Source organism: Dreissena polymorpha, chromosome 14, assembly GCF_020536995.1.
Source record: "Dreissena polymorpha isolate Duluth1 chromosome 14, UMN_Dpol_1.0, whole genome shotgun sequence".
Taxonomy (NCBI): Eukaryota; Metazoa; Mollusca; class Bivalvia; order Myida; family Dreissenidae; genus Dreissena; species Dreissena polymorpha.
The window spans coordinates 59,384,038-59,411,892 of record NC_068368.1 but is presented as its reverse complement, the minus strand read 5'-3'; the positions used below and the strand labels follow the sequence as shown (position 1 = coordinate 59,411,892).

Sequence of the window (27,855 nt, the reverse complement as noted above, 5' to 3'; positions counted from 1 at the left end):
AAGGCTCGTATTTCAGATTGTCTAAGCCTCGCAAAATAAACTTCGCTTTATGCGGCACCATCCTTGTATTCTCTATTTATGACGCCATCAATCAGCTTATTCATTATACGGATGACGAAAAATTATGTCATATGACTAGATTTAAAGGTTGAAGGTCGTATAATTTTGAAGCTAAAGTTTTCTCGACTTTATTTCTTATGAAAAATCATTCAGTGGTAAAGTAAAAAGTAGTCCGTGCACGCGACAGATATATCCCACAAGGTTGAATACAGGTTAGTATATTCCATAAGATGTTATACCGTCAATGTAGCGTTGAAAATGGGATAAACAACTGTTCCATATACGATGTATGTAATTTATTAGTCATAAGAACAGTTTAGTTCAGAAAATTGCATAGTAATAATATTTTGCATTCGTATGTTCTCGAAAAGGGGAGCATGTAAAAATCGAACAGTTCGTCCATCTGTAAAACCAAGAAATCTAAAAGTAATAGCTATTACATTAAATCTATCAAAACTATTTATCAGAAACTTTAGATTACGTCTTCACTACTAGTAAATGCAATCCCATTTACTCTCTTTTGTATTTTCACATATTAATCCCTCAAAAAATTGCAATGTTTTTCGTGCAATCCAATACATTGAATACTACGGTATAAACTGGACAAAGTCATCCAAAATTGCGTCGAGGGTGCAATTCGTTTAAACAAATATACAATGCACGTACTTATTGTGACATATAATATAACTTGTTAAAACAGCGTACCGGTATATCAATATAATGAACAGTGCAGGCATTCTGATGCTAAAATAAAGTTACACCTGTGTCTTGTTTGATTTGCTCTTTATATGTTTACCAGGGACCTAAACAAACAATTGTTTGTAGAGGTCCCTGTGTTTGCACATGGGCATCGATTTTCTTGTTTGTTTGTTTGGCTCGTGGCATGTTTACATATTTGCTTCAAAGTTGTACCGTGTATAAACAAAGTTTACCCTCTGTCTGTTACCCAGCATGCTAGCGCAGTTCGTCAAAGCGATGCCTTGACAGACGGAGACATCGCATGAGCCTCGAGCTTTTTTACCATTTATGACAAATTGTACTTTACATTTCTTTGCAATCAATGAATAACATGCATACTCAAAATGAACGAATATTTCGCAAAACAGTCCGTAAAATAAAGTTAACAATCTATAAAATCAGTGTTCCTTATAGCAATAGCCACATTTCGTTATCTCGTTAAATCTATGTTACCATACCACAACTAGCGTTGAAATTTTAGCTATTGATACTGTATATGGAACATTTTTTTGTATGTGTTACCTTTATTTTTCGAAATATTGTACGAAGAATTTGTTGATTTTGAGTGTGTATTGGCTTTGAAGCAATACACCAATGTCTGCGTGTTTGGCATAGTTTGTTTAAACTGTATGTATGTTTGTATTATATTGATTCAGAGGCGTATCCAGAAAATGTTCAGAGGGGGGGCTGAACTGGGGAGGGTGTCCCGTCCTGTCGTTGAATTTTTTTGAAATGGCACCTTGAAATGACGCGATTTCATGCTATCTTATCAGCATTGTGCATGATAAAAGTGCATGCAAAACAAACAAGAACTTTAGTTCGGACATCAAGTTTGACAGACAAACAGACACACAGGGGTTAATCAAATGTCTCTCACACCACTAAAGTGGTGGGAGACATAATCTTTATCCAGAAATTGTTAACAGTGTTAGGTGGGTGGACCTCTTAATTAACCATGTTGTCGAATGGGGGAGGGGGAAGGTGCGGGAGGGGTGTCCCCTCCTGTCGTTGATTTTTTTTAATGGCACCTTGAAATGACGCGATTTTATGCTATCTAATCAGCATTTTGCATGATAAAAGTGCATGTAAAACAAACAAGAACTTTAGTTCAGACATCAAGTGTGACAGACAAACAGACACACAGGGGTAAATCAAATGTCTCTCACACCACTAAAGTGGTGGGAGACATAATCTTTATCCAGAAATTGTTAACAGTGTTAGATGGGTGGACCTCCTAATTAACCATGTTGGATATCCTACTAAGTCACCCTCTTGTATGGGTAGATATTTATCAAACTTGGTTGTAATCATATTATGTATTATCTTGTTGAGTCTTGTGGTTCAAAAACTGCCAAATAAGGCAAAGTCATTGATAAACCTTTTTTACAAATTATAAAAATAACATTTTAACAACACTCTTTATTTCAAGTTCTATCAATGCGGATGGTCGAATGATGATAGAGCGGTAGACTTTTGCTCCATGGCTCCAGGGGTCAGTGGTTCGAGTCCCATTGAGGTTTAATTTTGTTTTAAGTCTTTAATTGTATTCTTGTTTTTTTATTGGAGATTTTTACACCCAATGTTAACATTTATCAATATAACGCATTTAATGGCAAACTTCAATACATGCCAAAATCTGTGAAAAGGCCCCTTTAAATTCATCAAAGAAACTTACCGAAAAATTAATGAGCCATTTGTATACATTTACCTATAGCTAATCAAATAGAGCAGCTTATCACTTACAGTCAGTGAAGCGTGCAGGTCACATAACCCCAAACCGGAACTCCTGTTTACAGGGTTACATGCAGTCAATTGGATATATAGCACACATTGTTCAGTGAATGCTGCCTAGGATTTGTAAAATAGAATGCAAATGGTTGTTTTTGGTATTAATTTGAAGGTATATTTGTAAGCAATAAGAAAAAAAGCCATTTTTGTGCTCTACTTTTTCTGTTGATGGTTCCCGGCTTTGAAAGTAGGTCATACAATTTGAGTAAAATGGTCGCCTCCACATGTGTCAAAACATGGTGTGCCTATTCTAAGGTAAATATTTTGAGTTACAACACATAGAATTTGATGGCATGCATTTTTTTCAAAAGATTATGCATTTATCTTTCCAATGATGTATGATGATATAGTGTTGAAACGCTTGGTCATGGTAACAATTGATATCGAACATCAACTATTTTATATGTAACATAGAAGGAAATTAATTGCGCATGCGTAACCTGCAGTTTAGCTGGCGAAGGTTAGATCGTCTGTACACATGCCTGGGGGCTGATCACACAAATTGACAGCTGTTTATGGCTTAATTAGGGGCATATGACAGGAAATACACAAGTGGATTGAAACTATAAGGGGCTCATTTAAAAAACAAAAGTCGTATCTTCCCAGCCAGCTGGGGGGGGGGGTTTAGCCCCCTAGCCCCCCACCTAAATACGCCTCTGTGATTACACGTGTTAACGAATAGCAAAATAAATATTGTTTACCCCAAAGCGCTGTCAAAAATAATGTCTTCTGACGTCTCCTTCGCAAGTTGTGAAATATACACATATGAATAACTTACCATACCGGTAAATCATAAATAACGAACAAGCAGCGCAAGGCTTTACACATTATTCACTTTAAAGTTATTTTTAATCGAGGAACTCATTAAACTAATTTGTGTTGCTTTTGTGAGTTAACAGATCCACTGAAACGCCTAGTCCGACTTAATAATTATGTCGGGCTATGCGTTTCTGTGGATATGTCAACTAGAAGTTGTTGTAGCTGTTATAGTGGTTGTAATAAAGATAATTGCAAAGACACGACTTGCCACATGTCCGACATAATTACACAGAAACGCATGACTTGTCAAACGCCCGGCATCATTACACAGAATCATAGAATCGCATGACTTGTCACACGCCCGACATCATTACAAAGAAACACATGACTTGTCACACGCCCGACATCATTACAAAGAAACACTTGACTTGTCACACGTCCTAAATCATCACAAAGAAATACATGACTTGTCACATTTCGACATCATTACAAAGAAATACATGACTTGTCGCATTTCGACATCATTACAAAGAAATACATGGCTTGTCACACGTCCTAAATCACCACAAATAAACGCACGACTTGACACACGTCCGACATAATTACAAAGAAGTGCACGACTTTACACGCGTCCGACATCATTTCAAAGAAACTTATGACTTGCCACACGGTCGACATTTCAAAGAAACACATAACTTGACACACGTCCGACATCCTTACACAAAAGAAACGTGTGACTTGAAACACTTCCGACATCATTACAAAGAAACGCAGCACTTGGCACACGTCCGACATCATTACAAAGAAACACATAAATTGACATACGTCCGAAATTATTACAAAGAAACGCTAACTTGACACACTTATGACATCATTGCAAAGAAACACACGACTTTTTACAAATCCGTCATTATTAAAAAAAAGGATAACTTGAGACACTGAATCAGATGGTGGTACGTTTAACCAGGGACCCATACAAACGAATTCATGCATACTAGTATATTATTATTTCGACTTTAAATGGACTTGCTCTCAGTTTTTTTTCCGTACGTTTGAAAAAAGTCATTTGTAGAATCTTCTTTCAAAAGTTAGGTATTTTAGAATTTAATGAATATAATAACTCGTGACCTACAGAAGCGCAAGATTATACGCCATCACTACACCACGCTGCATTAAAAATGTTGTTGTAAGTTTAAACGCTGTCTCGGTGATACGCTTTTTTGCATAGTTATCGATGAAACACGTTACAATAACCATAGTATTTGTTCTGCGTTTGATTAAACGGTTAATAATAAACGAACCGCTATTTTGAGCATTTCTCCAAGTCATGAATGTTGCTGTGCTTGTTTGAATATAATGTATACATTCTTTTTAAATGTATGACAATTTATGTGAAAATATATTTTTTCCAAAACTATGAAAATGTTCCTTTAGATAGACATACACTAAATAGTATTTTGTGTGCGAAATTAGACGTTATGTATATTCATTTAGTTTTTTTATACCGTATAATCATTTCTATTCGTAGCACATTAATTTTCGTTAACTTCGTGGGCTGACCGATACACGAATGTAATACCAAAACATCGGTAAACGAGCGACTCGAATTCCTTATGTTTTCCAAAGTCATTTTTTCAAAATTTAACACGAAATTGCATACCCACGAATATACATTATTTTTAGGGATGGGACAGAATATTCGAATATTCAAAATCGGCCGAATATTCGATTCCAAAATTCATATTCGAATATTCTATTTTTATGCAAAGGCACTTCCAAAAAAGTACATGTACAAATTCGCTGTTTTGGTTTCCATTATAATTCATCGCTTTGATAACAGCTGCCATCAATGAACGAGGTGATAACTGGTAAACGGGAGGGTATAAGGAGAGGGACCAATTGTCAATTTTCTCTCAATTCAGAGTTATGCAATATAATGTACACATTATTTTCTAAACATCAGTATAATATGAAAGTCAATTTATGTGAAACAATAACGTTTATTGATAAACATTTAAAAATCTGTATTTTTACATGGTTTTTAACCTCAGCGGTCAATTGAATAAACAGTGGTTTATATAAGCTGTAGTTACTTGATTAGCGCAGTTATTTACATGGATATGTTACCGCCATATATTTCTATTTGTATAAACGATGGTAACTCCGTTATAACCTAACCATTGAACTTTGTTAACTTACCACTGTAAAATTACCAATAACACAATCCTGAAATTGACATAGTTTTCGCGCAATTTGTCAGCTGAACATTGTCCAATATAGCCTTTGACTCTGTCACAAAAGAAATAGGCGAACAACGTGCTTTAACCTTTAGTGACCGAGAAGTGAAAGTTTTAAAGAACTTATTGAAAGAAAATCTTCATAAAATCAAAGCAGATGAAAGCGGTCACTCGTTACCTAATATGTAATGTACACCATGCTCCTTGTAGTCAGAAACTTGGTACTAGACATTATTTAAAGCCCCATTAACACTCAAAATCAACGAATATTTCGTAAACTATTTCATAACATAAAGTTAACCCATACAAAATCAGTGTTCCTTAAACCAATAGCCAAAATTCGAACGCTAGATGTGGTCTGGTAACATAGATTTAACAAGATGCAATGTTACCAGACCACATCTATCGTTGAAGTTTTGGCTATTATAACTAAGTAACATTGATTTTGTATGGGTACACTTTATTTAACGAAAGAATTTACGAAATATTCGTTGATTTTGAGTGTTAATAAGGGCTTTAAAAGGATCTGTCTGGTTATGATGTTTACGCATTAAAGCGCAAATCTTATTAATTTATCGTGATGATATTACTATTTTGATAAATTTACATTTATTTAGCGACACGGATTCAATTAACATGGACCGAAGTACGGCGAAACGAAGCAATAAGACGAAACGAACACATACAGTTTAATATATGTTGTCACAAGATTTATTATCGAATCCCGGGTAAATGCAGTTTCATGCAATTGCAGTGCACGTTTGGCAGCAATAAAACGAAACTTAAACATGCTTTTTACATAATTTCACGAAATTTATTATCGAATCCTGCCTGTTTAAAGTTTTAAGCAATAAAAGTTTGCGTTTTGCAACACTGCGTTTTGCAAAATAGATTCTATATTTGAAATATGAAATGAGTAAAATACGCATAAAATAGTTCTTTGGAACGAAAGCACTTGCATTGAACATCAAATTAACTGCAGTTTGTATTTTAGAAGCTAATATGTATTTAATGTTCATGTCATTGAGCATTAAATATTGGGGACTAAAAATGATAACTACATTCGTTTCAAGTTACCGAATTAATATACGTACCATCACTAAAAGTATGTTTCAGTTAAGCTTTATTTAATTTAATTCTCGTATAGTTGATAAGTCTACTTATTGTTTTATTCATTTAGCTTACCGTACCTTATATAGCTTGAATAGCGATTTGTGTGACCTTATAGAAGGTTTAAACGAATATCGGCACAACTTGTCTTATATCGGGACGCCGGGACAATCAACCAAATCGCGGTCCCGTCGAGATCTGGCATGTATGTTTTAATTCCGCTATTCATATATCAAATCAATGATCATCTAATCAGAATTTATTTCCTCAAATTTCTACCAATTAAATCGTCGTGGTTCTTAATTCCAGCAAAAATAGCGAAACCAAAAGCATACATATGATCAATGGAAAGTAATCCAAATCAATAAGAAGTATTTTATAAATTAGAATTACGGTTATGTGTTTTCCTGAAATATATTACGTCTTATCAAACTAAACAGTATTTATTTAAAAAAGAAGAGCATAATATTCAATGATCTTTAACAAATATATATTACTCTATCCAACTTTTCAAAGCTGCACATAAGAAACGATTTATAGTGGCATTTGTGGCAATCAGGAATAGTAATTTGCTCCGGACGGTCATAAGTTCGGACATTTTAATATAAGGTTTAACAATCGAATATTCGAATATATTCGAATAATGACAAACTAATATTCGAATATCATTTCCAGTATTCGTTCCCGTCCTTAATTATTTTACAGTATTTTCTACAAGCCACGTATTGTGGGCGTTCTTTGATAGAGCAGGGCTGGTATTCATAAAGCTCCTAAGGGTAAACTTAAAAAAAATCCTTAAATAATTAAAACTTCCTTAAGTCTTATGCTCTTTTATTTTGGTGTCTTTTGTTCATTTAATTGGTTTATTTAAGTAAATTTTGTATAGAAGAACAGTATTTTGACATTACAAAACTGAAATCATTAGAATTTCTATAGAAAATTGAACTTTAACATTTTCCCTAAAATCCAGCTTATGTAAAGATGTGCCTTAGGAGCTTTATGAAAACCAGCCCTGCACTTTTTTATACCGTTATATCGTATTGAGAGCTGTAATTTGGCTACTTTCAAATGTACTTATTCGTATGGGGCTTTGGATCATTACGTTTTTAATACTACCAGAAACTTTTTTCTTTAAGATACGAAAAGGAACTTAAAAATAGTTACAAATCGCCAAAGTGTGACAATATGACGTACGGTTTGGGTTAAAAGTACAGACACGCACAACAGCCTCAACAGGCACGAATGTTGTAGTAAAATGTAATCGCGTTATCATAAGGACGGGAACCAGAGCTGTTCAATATATAACGGCGTATGTCTTGGAAACAACAACTCAAACTTTACGACAAAATAAAGTAACTTGGCATCGAACATGTTTTATAATATAAATATGCGAAATTATCAAACCAGTAAAACAATAAAACATTGAACATAGTGACATACAGTAGGAGATAAAAAAATGAGTGAACACCGTATTTGAGCAAAATCAAGGACTAGAAACACGTCTCTGAATAAATTTCACGTAAAGGTTTTTCATAAATAAACGACGGCAGATACCAACTTGTGTCGATTCCTTTGCAAAAACTATGGTACTGTTTGGTCGCTATGGCATGGGCGTCTGACTGGGTGCCAAATAGTCTCCGAATCAAAATATTCAAAATAGACTGGTCAAACCGGTGGCAGTCGAAGTAAACCTCCCCGTAGTTTCCGCAGCCGATGTATTCCCGCGCTTTATAATCGGGAAACATGCATCCCAGCGTTAAAGCACACGACACCCAGGGTTTCATGAAGTACTGAGTCACTGTCGGATTCGAATATAACATTATGTATCCAGCCTGAAACTCGGTGGCGTTTTTAAACGCGCATGGCTCCTCGTTGAGAAATTCGAATGTTTTCGTATGCGTGCGCATCGCTACGGATCCCTGTCCGGTCGAGACGACAACGCCTAAATATTTCGCTCTTTGGAAAAATGGCCTCAGATCGAGGTCGTCGAAACGCACGGACGTGTCCATCCATACGACAAAGGGATGTTCCTTGGCGACCTCCTTCGAAAAAAAACGACGCAAAATAAAAGTAAACAAATGAGCTAAATATAAAATTATTAGATAGAGTTAAAGCGATACATTATAAATATCGATTCAGTTGTAAAGTCGTCATGTGCATCACCTACCATTTAAAACATCCCTAATAAAATGCATACGTTTTGGTCATGTAACCAGAAACACATGCAATAACTACTCACACGAAGCTGGGCTAGTATTTAGATTGGAAAAAATCCAGACTAAAAACTCGTTCATTAAAAAAGAAGAGTCAAATCCTTATTTCTAAAAAATCCAAGAACCAAAGTTCAAAATTAGAGAGGCCCTGATTTACCCTCACTGCTCTAATGGCGATGCGCATTAATACTGGTGCGTGTACGTCGATTTACTGATTATTTGCGTGCCGAGTAAAAAGTAGTTGAACTGTTCCCAAGGAGATCTGTTAAAATTGCCTAATCGTGCCAACAGTCTGAAAAGATATAGTCTTTACGTCAGATTCGAAGGGATGCTATTATTTGAATTGTGTGTGCCTTATTACAAAAAATCTGGGACCTCCGAATGGTAGAACAATTTCGTGGGTTGCAAAAAACAACAACAATTTAATCCATATGAGATCATATAGCACAGTAAGGCGTGATTGGTCTTTGTCGGCTCGGGTGCTTCTTACACGTACCCCGGGTACTCTTAAGTATACTTACATGTACTCCGGGTACGGCAAATATACTAAAACGTACCCGGAAAATTTAACGCTAAATCGGTCGTTGTCGGCTTTTTTTTAAATTAATTATATTTGCATTTAGATGTATGTAAATTTTATGTAAAATGGCCCCTATATTATCGAAACTCATACTCAAAAAGCATGTTGATGCAGTTTTTTAAATGGAAGTTTGTTTATGATAATCAGTAGCGCGTTTTACGACATCGGATTTCGGGCGGGAATACAAATCGGGTAAAGTCTAATATCGATCGGGTAGGATTAAGTATATTTACCGTACCCGGGGGACATGTAAGTAGTAACCGAGTCGACAATGACAAATCGAGCCACAGTATGCGTAAATTTATGCCAAGTTGTCTTAATTTTCTTGTCACTTGATATGTCGCACCTGTAGCACGAGCGGTTTCCATGTGTAACCGTATATTACTCGCACGTGCGGAGGATAGAAGTCGAATCGGAACTGGCGAACCTCGCACTGGCAAAAGGTAAGTAACTGGAAAATTGACACAAAACAAACCATCAATAATATCCGTCAAGGTTTCACAAAGTCTTATTTAAATACACGTACACATCGTATCAATATAAAGTTGCGGGTAATGATTATTGTGAAATAACATGCATAGTTCGATAAACTGTACAGTTCTATTCAAGTATTTTTCTTAAATATTTCAGGAATGGTGACTGAAGTATACCCTCTACTTATTTAAGGGAGATAAAATAATTTCATCCTTAACCTCTGTTTGCACTTACTCACCTCTCTGATTAATGACTGTGAAAGGTCCATGCTGTAAACTATCACTTTCAAGGCCGGAAACTGCCTCCGCACTATTGAGTTAATGTTTTCAAACAGACGCTTGGATTCGACGAAATGGTTCGACGAATAGGCGGTGACGAAAACCGGGCTTGACAACGTCTCGCGGGTGTCTTGGACGGGTTTCTCCGGAAATAGTTCTGTAAAGAATACAGACTGGTTATCACCTGGTGTGAATTGGTGAAAGTATGATGTCACAATATGTAGCTTCACCTATACAGAGAGGACGTGACAGATTCAAATCATCCGTGGCCTAGGGGAAACGCACTGACACCAGAAGGAAGCCCCCCCCCCCCCCCCACTCTTAGATTCACATATTAATACGAATCACTCACGTTTTACCAGCATAATCTACACAAAATGAATACGCTTTCTTATTTTAGTAATAGTTATTAGAACGGAAAATAACAGAAAAGTCTATCGTTGTCTTAAGCATCAAAAGCTCATCGTCATAAACAAACATACATAACAACATGCATTAGAAATAAAAATAAGACATACATCATGGCGAAGATAAATCTATTTAATTATTCAGAAAATAAACATATTTTCGGGGAAAATGTCACATAGGTGTGATTAATACGTACTGACCAAATAATGTACCTGTAGATTAATAACTGTAACAATGATGGTATTGTTTTGGACAGGTTTTTTTGTTAACAAATATGGTTATTTTATGCTACATGTATATGACATTTCTCCGTATTTCAACGCATTTGAAACAAAACATGACTGGTTTTCTAAATACTGTTTTGTTTGAACTATTAAGTAGTTCGATAAACTTGTACATGTTAAGACGGAATCTTTATTTCTTTGGTTTGAAAGTACATGTATTTCGAACATCATATGAATACTAGATATAGTTCCCCATATATAATCATTGAGCTGGATGATATGGCGTTATTAGTTATGTACTTGTCTCTTAATTTGTTTTAAGTAACGGGATACATAAATCAGTGTTCATTTTTCAAGGAATAGTCACATATCAGTAAAACTGGCTTGGTTACGAAGGTCCAGTACTTTCGATGATTTATTATTTGCTTTATTTTTGCATTCAATTTCTTATCTCTGTTATAGCGTTTTTTAAATACAGTTTTCCAGTTGTTTTTTTGTGTAAATAATTTCAAAAGTATTTAAGACTCATGACAATTATGTCTACATGCAAATGCGGGAAGAATCGAGCAACTACGGCGATAAACAATTTGTTGACATTTTTACATTAAGTTTATTTACATTTACAATAGTTGTTACAACGCGCTTTAGTTTTCCGCTTCGATAAATTCCCGAATTTAGCAATTATAGTTTACAAGCGGCACTTAATAAATGGAACATAATATCTATGAGTACGTTCATGTCTGACGGTTGGATGAACATAGAATGAATTGCTTTTGATGATTTTCTTTATCATGTATTTTGATCCACCACTTACCACGAAAGTGTCAAATAATGATGAGAAATTGGGTGAAATATTTGGGTTTTCTTTATATACGAAATATTGACAAGTATATCAGTGGCGAGTATGCATGACGGTCAAAAGATTAAATATTTAGATCTGGTGTATGTTTAACAACAAAAGGGGAACGAACAAGCCTTAGGCTGTATTTGCATTATTTCTTATTTGTATCACAACGCTGATCGCATAGAACACTGACCAAGGGGATTTATAACTGAGTTTCACGGGGCAGATGTTAGAGGGAAACAAGGAGTTAGCGTTTAGACTTGGAGACGTACGGATCGAGAAAGACACAATCATGTAGCAATCACAACGTATTTGTATAACTGAAAATATTAAGTATGTTAGACATTAAATTGGACTAGAAACTGATATGTGGTGTTGTTGAATATTTTATCCTATATTATGCAGAGAAATTAACATAAATAGTGAGGGACCGACTTGTCCCATGCGCGGCACGAGAAAATGGTAGTTAATGCAAAACTCGTCATCTTGGCATTATGCGCATGACGAGATATCGAATGATAGGCTACACACTGGTAATTTAAGAGATTGAACATTGTTAGTAACTATGTGTCGTCCATGAACTATGAACGATTACGCGAAACAGGACGTTAAATGGTGCTCGTGAACCAAGGATTCGAACAAAGAAATACTACCACTTACGATTACGAAGCCATGAAAAACAACGCGAAGAAACTCCGTTTCGGCAACTTTTGTAACCAGTAACAACGACCGTGAGCCGGGAACAACGACATCAGACCGCACATATTCTACAACTTCCGGTGAGTGACTGTTTTATTTCCTAACGCTTGTATCAAAATGGCAAATCAAATAATCCCTGAGTTATTTCAAAATTTGAATGAACAAATTAAAGATGTTAAAACGGCCATAAGCACTCAGACTATTTCACAGGTTGTACAATCATTTGATGGAAATTCAAAAGAATTTAAAAATTGGATTAAAAATGTAGAAAAATATGGAACGCTTACCAATTTAGATGAGAATAAATAAAAATTTGTTGCTTACCAATCTAGTAAAGGGCTTGTTAGTGATTACATACAACGCTTTTTGACTGATGATCCGACAGGGACGTGGACAAATTTAAAGGAACAGCTTAAATTAAGATTCGCGGAAATTCAAGACCCACAATACGCTTTCTCATTATTAAAGACGACTAAACAAAGGACCGACGAAAATGTTCAAATATACGCTGAGCGACTTTATCTCTTGCGACTGATGCATACGAAAATATGGAAGGAAATTTAGACTATAAAGAAAAACAGTTAGTAGAAATTTTTATCGACGGATTATCGCACGATTATTTGAGACTTAAATTAATGCGCGAAAATCATGCAACGTTATCAAATGCTTTAAAAAGCGCTATACATGAGCAAAGTGTCAGAGCTAGGTTTGAGTTACGATCACAAATAAATGGACTTGATAACATTACGACCGATAATATTCAGACAAATATCGATTATATTAGGTCATCTATTGTTTGCACATATTGCAAGAAACACGGTCATTCTATTGAAATCTGTCGCCGTAGGCAACGCGAGATAAGAGCATATACGGGAGGGCGGAACGGTCATACGATAGATCAAAACGGTATCAGACGCAAGAACGAATATGACAAAAATTGGAAAGATAAAATTGATTGTTGGAATTGTGGTAAATTAGGACACTTTAGTAGAGAATGTACTCAAAGAAAAACGTACATTAATCGAAAAAACTAGGAAATTCTTACCAAAAAGGGGTCTATGGTAAGAATGAAAAAGTCGAGACATATAATATCGCTTTGTGTGGTAGTCCAAATTCTTGTGTTATTTCAACAGGTGGGTTTCAATTTAGAAGCCTGATAGACTCCTGTGCTGAAGTTAGCATCGTGAGTAAACGTACTTATGATATGTTAAAACAAAAACCCGCACTGATAATTAAAAAAGTAAATCTAAAGTCGGTAAACGGAAATTCATTATATGTCCACGGATGTGTAAAATTGAGATTCAAAATAGGGAGCATATATGAAGAGCACATGTTTTTTGTAGTAAGTAACGTTAATAGAAATGTTATTTTAGGAAGAGACTTTTTACAAGATAATGGTGTCCGTTTATACTTTGATTTGGGATGTCTGAGGATTGATAACTGTTATGTACCTCTAGAAGAAGATGTACATCTTTCAACGATAGCAAGAGTAACTAGACATACTGTGTTAAAACCACAAACTGCATATAGACTCTTTGCTCAAGCTAAAAGAAACTGCATACGTTCAAATACAAATTATGAATTTAATGGAATAAGCAATTCTTTCTTTGATAATGAACCTGGTTTAACAATTGTTAATTCAGTAGTCAAGACAACGCGTGATAGACAATTTCCCATTTTAATTATAAACAATACGCACAAAACAATAAGGCTTAGACGACACTGTGCCATAGGGCGAATAAAATCGGTAAATGATATAGAGAATAATAGGTTAGTGTTGATTATAGATCAGGTTTATCATGCGAGGCTTAGAAAACAAAAAGCACGAGCCTTGGCGAGTGCTTTTTCGTTTTCGTGCCGAGCATGATAAACCTGATCTATAATCAACACTAACCTATTATTCTATTTATCCCACTTTTTATTCAGTAAACTATTTTTATTTAAACAAAATAAGTTTTCATGAGTGTTTGTCGTACTTTGATAATGACTGTAGTGTAACCAAGGTCAGTGTATTACTCCGCGTTCCAAAAATAACCGCTGATCAAATAATCATTTTTTTTTTAAATCAGAATATCGTTCTGTAACAAAGTGTCGAGCGTTATTTATTACAATTTTAATAATATTGAATTGCAAATCTTTAAGTTTTATGATATCAATATGACATTAAGTTGTTATATACAAGGAACTACATTTGTTTACAACGTAGCCTAACACCACAAACAATTCACTTTCGATATCAAACTATCGAGTCGATCACGAGGTGCACAATATTTCCTTCTTTGTTATAATATGTGGTTATTTCGTGACAAAATAACAAAGATTACTTGGATTTAAGCTAATTATATACATTAACATTTTGAATGTTGAAAGTGGCACCAAAGAATTGTGAGGCAAAGTTGTTCGAACTAGAGAAAGACATTTGCAAGTGAAGTGACTGGGTGGGGCGAACATCAAGATCAACTTTTTCGACGGTAGACATCGGTTGTCTAGGCTGCATTTCGGCCATAGTTTCAGTGCGTGAAGGTGAACAAGAGGAATCTGTTGGATTGTTACATTTACTGGACTGAGCAAGAATGAACACTTTTGCTGCTGTTCAACAGATATGTTGGAATAATTGGTTATGGACTGGACATTTTTGTGCCCTGTTATGGCCATGGTTTCAGTGGGTGGAATGTTTGCATTTCGAAGTTTTTGGACCAGGAATTTGCGAACTGAGTGGTTCGTTATTCTCTTGTGCTTGAGAAAGCCGGCGTCTTTTGCCATGGCCTTCAGCATCTGACCTAACTTGTTGACACCCAATTGTTGACGCAAGAATCACCGGGATGCAGTGTCATTTGTGCGTATTGCCAGGTAGAAAAGATGCTTTAAAGAAAAATCAGATGGACGCATATCCGAGTACATCTTGTAAATGAACACAGGATTTCTTGGTCCAGACGATTGTTTTCTACGGTCAAAGGGGAGCAACTCGAACTGACTTCTTCAAAGGGGAGCAACAACAACAGAACCTATTTTGCATAGTGTTAAATTTACCTAATACTAGGTTTTAATGACAATAAATGACAAAAAACTCGTTTTTTTGCTACTTGCCTTTGTTTTAAGGTCATTAAGATTGACAAACATTTGAGATTGTTTTTATTATTGATGCACTTGGCAAATACAGGTGACGAGGTGCGTGGGAAAAAGTAGTCCCGGTTCGGCAGTTGATGACGTCATTTCGTACCATTGATTATAGCCTTGCCGTTGATTATAGATGAAATTTATTCAACGGGGCTTTAATCAACCGATTTCGCTGTAAAAGTGGGATAAAATGAAATATGCTCAGTACAAGAAGTTATCAAAAATAATCAGCCGAAATCAGGCTTATCTAAAGATGAAATCTTATCAGATTTACGTGTAGATGAAAATCAAAAAGAAAATATTTTACCGATACTCTTAAAACACAGAACTCTCTTCGCAAGAAATAATTTAGAATTAACACAAACTTCAGCGATAGAATTTACCATAGATACAGGGGATCATCCGCCCATTAAAATAAGGCCGTATCGAACACCATTAAACAATAAGGTATTCATAGATAAAGCCATCGACGAAATGCTAGACGCAAACATAATAAGTCCATCAAGAAGTCCGTGGAGCTTCCCTATTGTTTTAGTAGATAAAAAGAAAAATAACCATGACTCAAACAAAGATAATAAAGACGAGAAAAGATTTTGTGTTGATTTTAGACAATTAAACAAAATTACAAAACCAATTGCCTATCCGTTACCATTAATAGATGATATATTGGCGTTATTAGGTAAAAGTAAATATTTCACCAGTTTAGATTTGATATCGGGATATTGGCAAATACCTATAAAAGAAGAGGACAGAGAAAAAACGGCTTTTGCTTCGGGATTCAGGGGTCTATTTCAATTTAACGTTATGCCCTTCGGTGCCTCCTCTGCAGGTGCTATATTTCAAGAATTAGCTAATAAAGTACTCAAAGGTTGTGAGAGCTTCGCTGTGGCGTATCTAGACGATATTCTAATATTTTCACCTGACTTGCAATCTCATTTATCACACGTAGATACAGTACTACAGAGTCTCAGTAAACATAACCTAAAGCTAAAACTATCAAAATGTCAATTCTTACAAAGAGAGACTAGATACATAGGCTTCATCATAGATCAAAACGGTATAAGACCGGATCCGTTAAAAGTGGAAGCGATCCGACAATCCCCTAGGCTAAAGTGCGTGCGCGATGTACGATCTATCTTAGGCGCAGCGGGATTTTATAGGAGATTCTGTCCGTCGTATTCAGAAGTAGTCGAGCCTCTCATTAATCTCACGAGAAAGAATGTCCCATTTAAATGGTCAAAACAATGTGAAGATAGTATCGTCCGATTTTGATAATGTATCGTCATTAGCATTGATTTACGGGTTTAGAATGAAATGAAAATGTCATACTTTAGTATACGGGTGAAATGCCAATTATCCGTGCGCAATAGCAACCAGCTCTGACACAGAATAATGAAGTTTGAATAATTTATTGTGCAAATATGGTTTCATTTCCCCAATGTAATTCAATTATCGGGAACATCTGTTGGCATGGTCTTAGCTCTATATAAACAATAAGGCTCGTAGGTCAACGTTACTTCAAACTAATGAAATTTAAATAATTGATTATATAAGTGTGATTCCCATTTCCCAAGATTATCGCAGTGTTACGTTTCATATTAACAATGAGGTTTGTCCATAGATAACATCTGGTTATATGATCAAGTATGCTTAATGAAACGAGGTTTCCTGTTCCCAAAGTGATAATTGTGTATATATCTCAATCGGGTACAAACATGACAAAAAGACCACACCTGTCGCAACGGACGGTAAATACCCAATTCGTATATCGATCTAATCATATTGACTGACGCTTTAGTATCGTATCAAACTAGTTTATGACAACGCACTTGACAACGACATTAACCAACGCTAGCTTATGCCCTACAGCGCTCAAGTAAACACCATTTTAAGCGTAGATAACATTTTAATATAGTTTGTAAATATCCTTAAAAGCAACGCACTGTATCTTTTATTAGTATAATGCAAAAGATACAACTATATTGCTATGATTAATTAAATTTTGATACTGATCGTATATATAGTTTTTTCCTTTCTTTATAAGAATAACTACATTAAGACAAGGGATTTTGTTTGTAAATTTTTGTTCTCTAAGTTAATAAAACATAATAAAGCACAGTGCATTTCATTGAATAGACAACGCGTATAGTTTAAATAAAACATAATAAATTTGCGTCATGAGAATCGCGTTCCTTTAGCACATTAATTTTATTTGGGTATATCTTATCATAGGTGTGATAAGAAATCTGAGTGCTTATATAGCAAATTCCATTAATATGTAAATAAAAGGCCCGTTTATCGTTTCATGTAATTGACCCTATAAGATTTGCCAATGCGATACAAGTTAAGGAGAAAAGCAGCGCTCCTGACATCGTTGGCGTGGTTTGCCTGCAGCAACATGCGTTCATAACGCATTTGAGATCGTGATCAGATCTTAACACCCCGACAAAGAAGAAGAATATGACATCGACATACAGATATCTTCGACGACGATGTATCCGTCGAGAATCAGATGACGTAACAGACGACTTCAATTAGGATCCAACATTGTCGACATTGATCCAAATTGTGAACCAGCATCAGTACCATACAACGAGTGGACTGTTAATGGACATTTCACGCGTCGTCGAAAATGATCTTTAAAGATACGATGATATGAAAGGACTTGATGATGAAAAATCGCGCGTACGTTGTACATATTTTAGGTGAACATTTTACCGTCTATGAACTTATATATATATATGTGTGTGTTACCTTAATTGCGTGTACATAAACAATTATTATGATGCTACAGTCATGAGCGCAGTCATTCTTCAGAACTCTATATAATAAACGTTTGAAGTATTCTAAATCGTGCGACAACCGAGGACCAACAGCTTCTCCGACCGACCATCATCGTCTTCATTCGGAAGCCGCCGTCTTCAATCGACTGCATGTTACCATCTACAACCAGATGTCACATACTCTCCAACCGGACGTCTCATCTCTTCACCTAGACGCCACATCGCCTCCAGCAAAGATGTCAAAAAATGGACACTATTCGTATTGGATTTCCCAAATCAGTGACGCATTCTACGTCATTGTGATTGACATTGACTATTTAAATATTCTGACGTTTTATTATTTCAGCAGAAACATTCGTTAAAACTTTCATTAATAATTTGCAGATTTTCATCATATATATGTTTTAGTCACTGATGTTTTCATGTTTGCGTGTTTGATTTTCTACATCGTATGTATTAATATGTTTTCGTTTACTTCCATACTTACATTCTTAAAGATTTTTCTGTATCCTAAAATACATAAAAATCAAATTGAGAGGATAAGTTGTGTCAAATAATGATGAGAAATTGGGTGAAATATTTGGGTTTTCTTTATATACGAAATATTGACAAGTATATCAGTGGCGAGTATGCATGACGGTCAAAAGATTAAATATTTAGATCTGGTGTATGTTTAACAACAAAAGGGGAACGAACAAGCCTTAGGCTGTATTTGCATTATTTATTATTTGTATCACAACGCTGATTGCATAGAACACTGACCAATGGGATTCATAACTGAGTTTCACGGGGCAGATGTTAGAGGGAAACAAGGAGTTAGCGTTTAGACTTGGAGACGTACGGATCGAGAAAGACACAATCATGTAGCAATCACAACGTATTTGTATAACTGAAAATATTAAGTATGTTAGACATTAAATTGGACTAGAAACTGATATGTGGTGTTGTTGAATATTTTATCCTATATTATGCAGAGAAATTAACATAAATAGAGAGGGACCGACTTGTCCCATGCGCGGCACGAGAAAATGGTAGTTAATGCAAAACTCGTCATCTTGGCATTATGCACATGACGAGATATCGAATGATAGGCTACACACTGGTAATTTAAGAGATTGAACATTGTTAGTAACTATGTGTCGTCCATGAACTATGAACGATTACGCGACAAAAGTTTGACCGTCCCTAAAATTGTTCACAATGTCTATGTCTTGACCTTTTAATTAATTTAATTTATCATCTGAATTGGCCGAAGTTGGAATTATTCCAAATGCGGTAATACAGTGCTTTCTGTTTACACTATAGCGAACAACTGCAGAGCCATCAGTGCTGTTATCTTATAGTTAAAACATGAATCCCTGTACTTGATTATGTGTGCACGATTGACACACAACAATATTTTTTATACAGTTTGTTTGTATGTTGCCCTGGGGTGGTATTCCAGAAACATCATAAGTTATTTCTTAAATAATTTCACTTAAGTTCAAAATTACAAGTTTTTGTATTCATTACTAGATCAGGAATCACATGTTTCATTTGGTATTCCCAGAATAACATTGACATAATGATGTTATTTTAATACAATTCTTGATGCCAAACTATTGCAATGGGAAATGAAACACTTAAGAAAATTTCCCAATTTAAGGATAAGAATAACATTTAACTTAAGATGCATCTGGAATACGGCCCCTGAGAGGCCCGGTGGCCTTCACTAACAAAAAAGATTATTGCGTTTATGTTCATAACAAACATGCATCTATTGATGTCGCAAATATAGCTATAGTTGCATTAAAAGGCTGCGTTTATTGGATACTTTACGTTGTTTTGTTTTGGAGCTAAAGAAGCATCATCTTGTTGGAATCAATTCACCGAAAGAAACTAAGTTTAATTATTATGGGCATTTTCTGGGAACAATTTTAAGTTTGGAACAATTCACAATGCAATTTACCTTTTTTTTGTATTGCAAAATGCAAAAAAAAAACCACGACGCCTTGTTTACCATGGATATAATGTTGAACGTCAGGGAACTCGTAGGACGAGATCTTCTCCATGTTGGCTCTTTGTGGCTGCAAGAACGTACTCGTACACGGTCTACCATCGTTTAACTGCCGTTTTACATCTGAAACAAAAGCCTTCATTTTTATCCTGTCTTTACTTCTGAGACATCCCTCCACACACATCTGTAGTGACGCTTTACCTTTGAAGCGATATATTCTCCCATTTTTATCCGAGCTTAATCTAAAACAAACCAACCGTGCCCATTTTATACTCATTTTCCTTTCAAACAAAATCCTCCACTGTATTTGCGCTTTATCTCTAAAGCAAAAGCAACAATGTTCATCCCGACTTTATTTTTGAAACAAAACTATCCCACACGTTTTCCTCTGAAACGACCCCCTCTTAAATTTTATCCCAGCTTAACCTCGTTCCCCTAAATTTTTATACACGCTTTACACCTGAAACAAAAACATCCAATTTATCATTTTTTACTTCAAACACCACCCATCATTTTTATACCGCTTTACCACTTAAGCAAAACCATCCATTGTTATAATTTCTTTACCTCTAAAACAAAACCACTCATTTTTTATCATCGCTTTAATTCTGAAACAAACCCCCCAATTTCAATCCCATCATACATACAAAACAACAACAACAACAACACGAGATATAATCTAAGCTGTATGCACACATTGTTGATACAGGGTGCAGGATCACGTGACTTTGTGGGGTTCACAATTAAACGTTAATAGATGTAAACACACCGGTAATTGGTGGGTTTTCAAACAACTTTTTATAACAATTTTTGGCTAAGAATTTCAACTAGTGCATAAAAAGGCAGTTTGTTATGCTGCGAATGGCAATGTGAAATTCACCAGAATTACTTTATTTAATAAGCCTGCGTTCTTGGTAAAAAAAATCGACGTGAACAGCATTTATGCTCACTTTTATGCTGAGCGCAACGTACACCTTTGGCGCCGATTTCAGAGTATTCAAGGTTTTATTCTTAAATCTTAAGATATCGACACAAACTGCAAGATAAACTGTCTTTACTGAATTTTGCAAATGTATTTCAATAACTGAGGTATTTGCAATAATAAATAGTGTACATGCTGTCCAGTCCGTGTGTAAATCCCATGTGAACCCCGTTGATCCTGCACCCGTGAAAGGAGCAAACACGCGCATTACAGTGACGTAAAGTCGTGCATATTGACTTTTTTTTTTCTTTTGTTATTGGTAGTCAATTTCCTTATTTTATTTTATTTAAAAACTAAAAATAAAAAGAGATCTCGCGCAAATGAATGTATGGGAAAACCAGGACACTAATGCTCTAATCAAATATAGATTAGTTTATTTGCTCAGAGCGACCAACCGAACCACTCGCAAACGCTCGAGGTATAGGTTTTCATAGCATAGGTAAACAAAGGCATATGTACTTAACAAAAGGCTAGTATTTCAGGGACCCACACAAACAATTGTTTAAGTATCGCTTGGAACGCTTTTTCATCAATAATTAAGCAAAGACGTCTATTATAGATTTGTCCTGTTATTTCAATCCAAAAGCCTGCTTAGTGGTAACGCGTAAGCCTTTGCTTCTGGATACCCGGGACCTTACCCCGTATCAGACACTTTTTCATATATAAATTTTATCTTTTGCATGCGCTGTCGTTTTATTGCATAGGCATATTTTAAAGCAGGTTCATATTTGTGTTTTATTGAACATAATTTTCTTAAAAACAAACACACGTTGGTTGTGTTACTAATAAAACTAGTTTAACTGAAAATTTATTAAATTTATTTGCTTATCAGTTAAACTTATCTGAATAAGAATGTGATCAGGGGTGGTATTCCAGAAACATCTTAAGTCATTTTTTAAATATTTTCACTTAAGTTAAAAATTACAATGTTTTGTATTTCTTTACTCAATACAGACATGCATGTTTTTTTTTTTGTATTCCTCAAGTAACATTGACATAATGATACTATTTCGATGTAATTTTCGATGCCTTACTATTGCAGTATGAAATGAAACACTTAAGAAAAATTCCCAATTTAAGGATAAAAATAAAATTGAACTTAAGATGCTTCTGGAATACCACCCCTGATCAATAAAACTGCATTTTTTGGGGGTCCAATGGGGCAGTGGTACCTTGGGGGGGGGGGGGGGGCAAGATGCCCTTCCGTTAAGGCCTAACTTGAGCGCTGCATATATTGAATGCTGCCATTGACATAATTGATTTCTTAAGATGTAACCTAGATCAACACAATTCTGGAGAGAAAAAAAACAACATCTTATCTATAGGTACCTTCACCACTTACCCATAATATCACCCGACGACGCTTTCATCAAAATAGTAACGGTTGATTTCGTATGTGATTTTGAAAGGATTTTAAATGGGTCAGCTTTGTTTGTAGACAAAGATAAGTGGGGGCTAGCTTACTGTAGTCTGGAGGACATCTTTAGAAGGGATATAATGTATTGAAATACTTATGTTTGTTGGAGCATTGTAACATTTCTACAAATACCACTGTTTGTACAATAAAAATTATCCTCCGTTCATAGTCTATCTATTTATCGGATCCCGGTCAATGACAATAAACGAAATTAAAAGATGACGATGTGTGATCAACACCTGACATTCTGCGCATTGATTACACATTAATAAAGAACATATTGATTTGTGTTTAATTGTTTGCGTTTAACTACAATACAGGTGTGAAAATGAATGGGCTATCGATCTTTTTAATCATTGACAGCTTTGACATGTTTCAAATCATTGTTATTTGTAGACAATATAAATTTAAATGTGTTGAAGCACGTTTATGCAGTATATTACAACAACAACAAGTTCTTAAAAAGGAAGACTTCCGCAATATTCACACAATAATGCAATACGTGTAACGTGTAATTGTTTCGCTGATATCTTCTTTGTACGAATATATGCCAATGGAATATAACTGTTATTTCAAGCTTATTGATGCCAAGGTTATGTCTATCTTATTAAATGGTTCAAAGCTTTTGATTCGAAAATTTAGAAATGCATATGTCCGTTTCAGAACTTCATCACATCAACTTATGATTGAACATGGGCGATACATAAAAATAGAACGAAACGAAAAGTTATGTCCCTTGTGCAAGACTTCTATCGAAAACGAATATTACTTCTTACTTGTATGTTCTTGCTATGAAGATCTCCGAGAAACGTATATTCCTTCCCGGTTTTACAATCAGCCAACAATCAACAAATTTCATAATGCTATGGCCTCGCGTGATGACAACATTATACGAAATATTGCCATGTATATTTACTATGCCTTCGAAAGACGTAAAATGATGTTGTTAACTTAAACACTTGTTTTACTGTACCACTGTTGAATAATATATGTGTTCACATGGATATTATATCTATATGCATTTTGTATGTGTTTATGTATATGCAAGGGCCGGTGGCCGTATGGCTAATAAACCTTACCACTACTTTGACTGAAACATTTTCAGTATTTAAGAAATGTATATAAATTAAAAAAACTGTACGATATATTTTATATATTGTTAACACACAATAAAATTTTATATTACACCAATGTGCCCATGCTATTTACATTAATTGTCTTCTTATTTAAATTAAGTAAGTGCAGTTGATCTATATATTTTTTCAAACGTGATTTTCAGTTTACAGCATTGTTTCTTTAATTAGTAAAACTACTAATACTTTGAACATTTAATGAATGTATTGAAACTTCAAATTAAATTGCCCACATAAAGACGCGATCAGATAAAACGGCATGGTGGTGGTCGAAGGGGGGGGGGGCATGGTGGGACCAAGGGGCGTCAGGGTGCTGCGCCCCTCCGTAAAGGCACTGCCGTCATGAAAATTATTTTTTAAGTATAGTATAGAAAGCATGTGTAGACATACCTTTACCTTTAGTCTGTGAAATGGTGGACTGCGTCACTGAAATAAGAATTTCACGTTATGTATTTTAACGATTTTTCAAGTCGTATCTTGATTAATTGCGCCGATTGATTTCGACCAAAGGCAACATTTATTGAGATTTTATTGTTACGCATTTGTTTATGATGATTATTTTATTATAACAGAACTGTCTGACAGCTTAGGGCTTCAAAACAATAGAAAATCGATTGAAAAAACTGTAAAATATATAGCAGGGTACCAAAACACACGGTTATGTTTAAATCAATATAAAGCAGGGTACCAACACACACGGTTATGTTTAATTAAATATAAAGCAGGGTACCAACACACACGGGTATGTTTCATTAAATATAAAGCAGGGTACCAACAAACACGGGTATGTTTGATTAAATATAAAGCAGGGTACCAACACACACGGGTATGTTTCATTAAATACAAAGCAGGGAACAAACACACACGGTTATGTTTCATTAAATATAAAGCACTGTACCAACACACACGGGTATGTTTAATTAAATATATAGCAGGGTACCAACACACACGGTTATGTTTAATGAAATACATAGCTGGGTACCAGCACATACGGGTATGTTTCATTAAATATAAAGCAGGGTACCAACACACACGGTTATGTTTCATTAAATATTTATGAAGGGCCGGTGATTCAAAGGTGCCATTAAGAAAAAATTCTCTATATACATTTATAACACAACGATAGCATTTTTTCTAAAAGGTCCCCGTAAGGTGGTTAAGTAAAGAATGAATAACGGGAAGTCATCACTTACCTACATAGAACGCTATCAAACATGAGACCAGACACACTATTTTACACGCGTACCATCTCCTTGAAACGTCCCATAGCATCCTTTTAACATCCATATGTGTGCTGTTAGCAAAGTGAAAAATATCACAATTAATCGTACCCAATTAATTTCTGTTTAACGCTAGTTAAACTAGTTAAAATGTTTTATTATGTATGTAGAGATAATTTATCATGTTGTATCATTATACTAAAACAAATGTATCTATTAATCTAGTCTCACTCACTTGAAAATGAAAATCCAATAGACAGCTCGTTAAGTACACTGTACCGATAGACACTGTTTGAGAGAGGAAATCCAATAAAACCATAAATCTCCAAGGTGCCCGTTCCACGTGACTTTTTCGGCTATGTGTGGGACAATCGGATTGTAATGAACGTTTTTGTTGATTGAATAATAATCGGATTAAAATGAACGTTTTTGTTGATTGAATAAAAAATATACCACCCATAGCATTTCAATTAGTGTCTTTTCAAACGCGCGGTTGCACTTTTTGGAAAAAATACTAAATTAATTTTGCGCAAACTTAACACAGTTGTGTATTTCGACAATGACCGGGCTCTCGTGTTTGTTTTTGTTGAAAATTGTTTTGAATTAATGAAGAAATTATCAAAAACGTTACCTGAAGCGATGGTTTGTTGACATCTGATTGTCCCACACATAGCCGAAATCGATGATCATCATCATCATCATCATCATCATCATCATCATCATCATCATCATCATCATCATCATCATCATCATCATCATCATCATCATCATCATCATCATCATCATCACCATCATCATCACCATCATCATCATCATCATCATCATCATCATCATCATCATCATCATCATCATCATCATCATCATCATCATCATCATCATCATCATCATCATCATCATCATCGTCGTCGTCCTCCTCCTCCTCCTCATCATCATCATCATTATCAGCCTCATATTTATATTTCACTAATATTTTCGGATTACAAAGGATATGACCACTTATCATTCTTATATGTATGTTATAGTACGTCTAAAAATTTTAAAGTGTACGCTGTTATCATCTTGTCTATAACCTGCGTACGTGATTTTACTTTATAAGAGACTGTTACAATATGTCAAACTCTACCCCTTTGACTTATTTTTTCAGAAATGCTCAACTTCGCAAATAATAATTATTTTTTTCGCGTCGTTATAAGTTGCGCAACTCGATATTGATACCACTGAACAATCATCGACAGTAGCCTCCCCTGCCGTTTAAAAAATGACTAGCTTTTGACCAATAACGAATTAATCAAATCTTACTTGTATTTAAGTGTATTTCTTGTATAAAGTGCTTTTATATTGACCTTGATCAATACAGAAAAATATACAAAGGAAATACGGCTAGCCAAGATGAAATGAGAAATACAAGAGCCGTCCACCTGTCAATTCAATAAAGTTTCAGCAGTTTGTATATATAATGCAAGAATGTCAACACAGCTAAAAGAACTAAATAGAAAAAAAGAATAGAAATTAAAATTTAATGTCAAATAATGAAAAAACATAGACAATATGGTTGCAAATTTATGAAGACACATGATGAAGTGGGTAATCCACGAATCTTTCAACGATGAAGACATTCCAATCCAAATGAAACGCATTAGTACTGCAGCTTGCGCATAAATCAACCAGCGAATACATACGACATAGGTATTTTTTATTCACTGTATTATTTCGGATTATTATAAGTAAGAACGTTCTCCAAACAAAAGATAAAGAAAGAGCAAATTTTGACATGTTTGGGAGCCTATGGGTTTGTGATTGATTTACTAGCTATACAATATCATCTGCTTCCAATTCCAAATCACTCCAACCTATTCTCAAATCTGAACTGAACTGAATAGAAAATATATCAAAGCATCGTTGATAACATGTGCAGAAACAAAACAGAACTTTGAAGGTAAATTGTGAAAAATCTAAACGTATGGGAGACACTTTTCTAGGTGAATAAACACAGCACAGTAATGACATTATTGAGTAATGTAGCCAAAACTAGGATTGCATTCTGTTTGAATGTACTGTGCATGCCATGAAATGGGTCAAATTTTTTAAGTTTTCATTAAAAATAAGGTGGGTGGGGGGAAAGATCAAGGGCCATAGTTTCACAAGTGAAGACGCCAGCCTTGTGTTTGACTGTGTTTTCAATGTATGTTGCCTATGTTATGACACTGACACAAAAAGACTTTCTTGTGTCACTTTTTGATTTGATGAAATGTATTTGACTGTTTGCGGCCTTTCGGAACTCGAAATTTGGTCAAAACTATATCTTCTGCCCCCTTATCGGTCTTGTTATGAAAAGTAATTGGAATACGATAGACTAACGTCCATCGCATGATTCTTTGTCACAGCTGCGGTATGCTTGATATTGAAACGTGCGCTTGATCTGTGGTGATTGAAGGTTGGTATCAAGCGATTCTCTACAGAATGTGCGCCCACTGTCATATCTTATACAGTCAACACGTCATGTTCATTACGTCATAACTCTTAGATATTTGTTAACTGCTTAAATTTGACGAAAAACAACAAAATACACATAAACGATTCCAATTTATACAGCTGTCTTAATAATTATCGTTTTTTTTCGTACTTACATGAAAAGACGGACGTAAGAAAGTACTGACGTATTATACGTATTTAACATTCATCAAGTTTCATGTGCATACAAGACAGGCCTGCTTCTGGTGTTAAACTGCCTCGCAGAGAAAGGAATGTTTCGACAAAACTAGCTAGTGGTTTAATTGTCAACACATAACTTGGAA

At 35.1% G+C, this 27,855-nt stretch overlaps 1 protein-coding gene across 2 annotated transcripts; it reads right to left on the bottom strand.

The window, feature by feature from the left end:
- Positions 1-8,045: 8,045 nt before the first annotated feature.
- Positions 8,046-25,329, bottom strand: LOC127858518 (uncharacterized). 2 transcript variants are annotated; one of them, XM_052395717.1, is made up of 6 exons: positions 25,034-25,329; positions 24,231-24,266; positions 20,312-20,431; positions 10,198-10,394; positions 9,832-9,936; positions 8,046-8,734 (listed from the first exon to the last, which is right to left on the bottom strand). In XM_052395717.1, the coding sequence occupies exons 1-6, from the start codon at positions 25,125-25,127 to the stop codon at positions 8,183-8,185; spliced, it is 1,104 nt and encodes a 367-aa protein (XP_052251677.1). In that variant the 5' UTR covers positions 25,128-25,329; the 3' UTR covers positions 8,046-8,182. The 2 variants fall into 2 exon arrangements, with proteins under 2 accessions (XP_052251677.1, XP_052251678.1); XM_052395718.1 differs by having other exon boundaries at positions 24,237-24,266.
- Positions 25,330-27,855: the final 2,526 nt, after the last annotated feature.